The 5,843-nt window shown below is 39.0% G+C and overlaps 1 protein-coding gene across 2 annotated transcripts in view; it reads right to left on the reverse strand.

Moving 5' to 3' along the window:
- Positions 1-3,068: 3,068 nt before the first annotated feature.
- LOC107655419 (histone acetyltransferase KAT6B-like) overlaps positions 3,069-5,843 on the reverse strand; it is a 5,632-nt gene continuing 2,857 nt past the window's right edge. For both annotated transcript variants that reach the window (XM_016442903.1, XM_016442904.1), the window contains exon 2: positions 3,069-4,716. In XM_016442903.1, the coding sequence (XP_016298389.1) occupies positions 3,739-4,464 (726 nt within the window). In that variant the 5' untranslated portion in view covers positions 4,465-4,716 and the 3' untranslated portion in view covers positions 3,069-3,738. The remainder of the gene's footprint in view (positions 4,717-5,843) is intronic.

Consider the following 5,843-nt stretch of genomic DNA (forward strand, 5'->3'; position numbering starts at 1 on the left):
AGGTTTATGGTCTGTTATGTGGACCGTTATTTTGTCATTCTCTTCTGTTTACTTCACTTTCTGTTTCAACGCTATTTGGTTTCGGTTTAGGTTTCTATGTAAGTACTGGTATTTCTGAATGGGTTGAGGCTGGCCCTAGTTCACATAAGCCGCAGGCTCTTTGAGACTACTGTGCAAACAATAATGCTGATTGAACAGTTAAAAATATACCACATACATCGAAAGAAAGTGGTACTGCTTTTCAAAGGAGTATTTAGCAGAAGTCACAGAGGATGGAGATGACATCAAAAAACTTCACACTGAGCTGAACAAACAGTCTCAAACTGAATAGAACAGTAATAAATTTGACCCATGTGGGTTAGCTTACTTAAGCATATCAAGTCATTTTTCAACTGCAAGTTCACAGAGCAGTTTTTCCTCAGCATTTTTGGTCTTCTGTACTCCTACAGCCGCATCAGTAAACACTAGTTTACACTATCAGAGACAAACAACTTTCTAGAAATGCAGAGCAACTTAATACAGCGACTGCCAAATAGGTGTGAAGACAGTGAAATGATATTTGTAACCCTTATTAGCAAAGCCACAACTAGGAACATCAACTTGCGACTAAGCAGTGGAAAAATGCAATTGCAAAAATGTCTTTGGTGATATACCTCTTAGACACCAATCAGAAATGTAATCCTTTTAGCAGCAAACATTTTGATTAAATATTTAATATTTATTGCAAATCTGTATTGAGTTACATGTACATAAAATGTTAATAGAAAAAAATAAATAAATAGAAAGCACTATGGTGGGTATTTGTAAAAGTAACTGAAAAAAATAATGAATCACTATTAATTATATGAATCTATTAACAAACCTTGTTGCTTAGGTTTATTAAAGTAAAACTGAAATGTTTACAAGACCACCCCTGGTTAGGAATCACCCCTCTATGGTTCCAACTGGACTATTTGATTAATCTTACGTTATTCATGTACTTTTGGTTACAACTAAACTTTTAAGGCAACATTCTGCAGTTTCTTAGGCAGACTCAAGTAAAATGCACAGCTAAGACCATAATGCCATAATGAAATTTCTAGAAAGTGAGCAAATTGCATCAGCCACAGCTGGTAAACAGCGGTCTAGTACTGTTTCAACACCATTACTGAAGAACAGATGTAATCAGCAAAGCTTTAACAGACCTTCATTGAATTACTATCTTTTAAACCAAGCAAGAGCTACAAGAACGTCAAAAAGAGAGGCCAGCCATGAGATCTAATACACCTTCAATGCAAAATCTAATCCTGCCAGCTAATGGGACAAAAGAAAGCCGGATTTGGCCCTCTCTTTTTTCATAATTTAACCCCTCGCAGAATATGATAAAGAGGCCTGGAGCAGCTGCAGACTGACCAGTCCCCAAGCACACAATTATCAACAAAAGAGCCCTTTTAACGCATTGAGCTAATCAGCAGCCAGCCCACCACTGCAGTCCCCCTGAACCATCTGCAAGACGGCAGACCGTCTCCGTGATTGTGAAAAAAGACTGGCACCATGCTATCATGTCCTAGGGTCAATGAAGCACATTGCTTAGCAACAGTCAAGCCCCCATGCATGGAAACCAAAAGCTTTAGCTTTCAAAGAGCAACTCAAAGAGCGGACAAGGGAATGTGCTCCAAGATTTGATTACCAAATGGCCTCCGATTGTTCGCTGACCACTGCAGGAAAAGAGAGCATTAAGAGCCACCAAGCATGGACCTTAAGCGACCAGCAAGTGATAGACAATGAAACATTTTACATTTTCATTGGTCTACAAACTATAGCTGCTTTGTGTCTAAACTATGTGAGATGATAGAGAGCTATATGTAGCCCGAACTGAACAAATGCAATACATGAATTCTGGAAAAGTCAATCTGCAATGCCACGACTGGTGTAGGAATAATTAAAATAATTAAAACTACACAATCATAGTCTTGTTAAATGATTAATCACTGCACATTATTCCAAGTCAATATAAAAAAATGTTTCTCTTAGTAATGTTTCATCACAGCTGACGTCACAAAACTCTCTTACTTCGAATCAACCCATCTCCTCCAACCAGCTTCATTCGGGCACGTAATTCATAGTTTTCAGTCACGTGACCGGCTCGAAGACCTGGCGGGCAAAACAGCCATAGAACTGCAGCACAAGCCCGTCAATTTTCTATCTTGGTAATTTTCACCCCTCAAAAGAATAAAAGATATGTGAACAAAATGCAAGTTTTGGCCATTAGCAATCCATATAAAGCACCCGCCGCAATATTTCAATCACTAAAATCAGCGGTACATTCTAGCTAAATCATTTAATGTAAAATCACTTAAAGTGCCTTTAAAACAGTGATATTAAAAGATCAAATTCAGTACACACCTTATTGATGATGCATGCTTTATACAGGCAAGCAAATGAGCCCAGAACATGAATGCAATGCGCTAAATGGTTAAGTGTTTTCTTTATAATGGTTTTCTATGGGAAAACATTTCATATTAAACTTCGAGAATTGCGTTAATATTCTGGGTTCATCTGCTTGCCTGTACAAAGTCTGCATCATCAAATAACCTTATATACTGAATATATACTGAACTTGGCCTTTAGATATCACTGTCTTACATTACTACTTAATGCAAGCCTCGTAAAAATAACTGGCGGTCAGTGGAGGAAAGCCTTGTTTTGCCCTCCATGTGGGTGTTCCTGTGAGGGTGTGACGTCACATCACATGCAAACTATGAATAGGCACATTTCACAATCCAAACATTTTCTAAATGATACATTTAGTTCACAGCCGACATTTTCACTGATTAAATACACTTAAAATGTTTTACACTGCAGATGTAGAATGGGTTGCAAATGTTGTTTCGTGTTGACATAAGATTTTTAAATATGGAAATCGTACCAGCAAGGTCTGGATGATGAAGCTTCAGGACAACACACAAACACAGTAACTCACAAAAAAAAAAGGGGGGGGGGGGGGGGGGGCTTGAAAAATTTTTTCTCTACAAAAGGGGGGCCCGGCAGAAAAGGTTTGGAAAATGTTTTACATTACAGGTGTAGCATGGCTTGCAAATGCTGTTTCATGTTGACTTAAGATTTTTAAATATGGAAATAGCACCAGCGAGGCCTGGATGATGAAGCTTCAGGACAACAAGATCAATAACGCACAGCTACTCCAACATCTGTAGCGTATCATGCCCTCATTTAGAAAACTATCTTGGAGAAAACCAAAGATGATTTAGGAAAAAAAACATGGTCTACTCATTTTTCACAAAACATTTCAATCACACAATGTTAAAATCAATCCCAAGTTAATTCATGTGGATGACAAAGCGGTTTGGGGCGAATAGTGAAGAAACCCTTTACCAAAACAATGAGTTAGGCTATGGTTTCAAGATATTTCAACAATTTAGGACAACAAAGCCACTTTTGTATAGTTAAGCCCTGAAAAGCTACAAACACTGGATCTAAACTACTGACTTCCTAGATGTTACAACCTCTAAATGACACTGGTGGCTCTGGTACGCATGTCAACATATGAGTATTTCTGTTCCTGACACTTGTTGTGTTCACTAGATTTTGAAACTCTGCCGAGGCCTTAAAACAACAGTCGACGCTAACAAGCTAAACTGTTTGGAAAAAGTCACAAATCTGCTTGGTAGTGAATGAAGAGGTTCCTAAACGACCATAAGTTCCCAAGGCTTTTTATGGTTAAAACCTTGTAAGATAGCTTTAAATAATTTGTGCGACTTTGCATTTGCAGAAACAATAAAACAAGTTATTACATTCACAGCTTTTCAGACAAGCACACAGAGCCTGATTGGATACAAAAAGTACCTGGTCTCTCTCATGAGGGAGTAGTGTCACAGGTGGGAGGTCGACACCAAAGACCCCCACGCGCCTGAAGCAAGCTTTGCCTCCCAGCCCACCACTGTTCATCCTGTAGAGTGGCCCATCCTTGAGCAGCCGCCCATTGTTAACCGCTCGTTTAGCAGCTAGCCTCAGCCTCTGCTGAAACCTGGGGTTCGCCACAACATTCACCAGGTCGCCCTGGATTCTAAGGAATCTCTCGATGTTCCTTAGAGAGGAGCCAGCCGGGACGCCCAGACCTTCGATAGCCCTCCTAAGGATTTTATTCCAATCCACATGACGCAGATCCCCTGCAGGTATCACAGATCCAAGCGAGACCAGGCCAGAGCCTCCCAGCTTGAAAGGCCCAATCCTTCCCGGGTTATCTGGGTCTTTGTATGAAGCGCATCCTTTGCTGGTAACCTTAAGGATGGACCCATCCTTCACAGAGAGCTCCAGCTGCTGGAGTACGACGCCCTTGTCTAGTCCATGTGAGGTTGAGACAGCATGGCAAATCCGCTCCTCCGAAGGCCGCTGCTTCTGCCTTTTGATCTTCTGAATAGCCTCAAGAATCCACTCTGTGTACAGGGGATTGGCCAGTTTCACCATGGTGAAATAAGTTGTTTCATTAAGGTGTGATCCATGAATACATTCCTTTTCTTTTAAGAGTGAACAATACGCATCCACAAACAAAAGCCAGCCATTAGTACATTATGCCAAACAGGATATGGGACTGATGTAACTCCTCAAAGATCAGACTGGCTATTCATTCCTTTTCCCTTTTGTCAGAAAGAAAAAAAATCCCTTGTGGTTGTAAATCCAAAGTCAGAAGACTTGCTGAAAAATCCTTTCGTGTTACACCTGTGGGTGTGAAGAATAGAAAAACAGAAAATACACGTTACTTTGCAACAAAAACACTCTCTACAGAGCCACTCCAGAACTAGTTACATGGGCATGGCAATTTGATCCAGGGGGGTTAGGCTAACCAACACTACCACTTATTTACATTGTACTTGTGCAAAACAGTATGACTAATGTAAAATAGGTTAAAAAGGTTTATCTATATACTAATACTATACATCTGATATACGTATATATAGATGTATGTGTGTGTGTGACCCTGGACCACAAAAACAGTCATAAGTGTCAATTTTTTGAAATTTAGATTTATACAACATCTGAGAGCTGAATGAATACGTTAACCATACACCAATGTAAAGCGTAAGATAGGACAATATTTGGCCGATATACAACTATTTGAAAATCTGGAATCTGAGGGTGCAAAAAAAAAAAAAAATTTGAGAAATAATATTGAGAAAATCGCCTTTAAAGTTGTCCAAATGAAGTCCTTAGCAATGCATATTACTAATGATAATACATTTTTTGATATATTTACTGTAGGAAATTTACAAAATATCTACATGGAACATGATCTTTACTTAATATCCTAATGATTTTTGGCATAAAAGAAAAATCGATCATTTTGACCCATACAATGTATTTTTGGCTATTGCTACAAATATACCCATGCAACTTAGGACTGGTTTTGTGGTCCAGGGTCACACACACATACATACATACATACATACATACATATATATATTGGCTTAGTTAAACACTACAGTGCCCTTTATTTATTTAGCATACAATAGTATTTTTTTTATTCATTTATTTTTCCCCAGCCCTTAGAAATAGAACGTGACTTCCGTTATTAGGTGCACACATTCCATAAAAGGAAAAATTACCAGTCCAAACCAGACAGACCAGTACAACCATGAGATTAAGATGAACATGTTAATTCACATTTTGATAAAATGCAAGCCACTTTACCAGACATATAGCTGGTACTCAAAACCTGCCTACCTACCTAGACAGCAAAAATGCTGCACGTGTTTATGATGCCCATTTACGCAGTCTAGCTAGGGAGCTCACTAGATTGAGACATTCATTCACTCCAAAACACTGTTGAATCCAAAACAACGCAACAA

The sequence above is a fragment of the Sinocyclocheilus anshuiensis genome, unplaced genomic scaffold (assembly GCF_001515605.1).
Source record: "Sinocyclocheilus anshuiensis isolate Anshui unplaced genomic scaffold, SAMN03320099.WGS_v1.1 scaffold763, whole genome shotgun sequence".
Lineage (NCBI taxonomy): Eukaryota > Metazoa > Chordata > Actinopteri > Cypriniformes > Cyprinidae > Sinocyclocheilus > Sinocyclocheilus anshuiensis.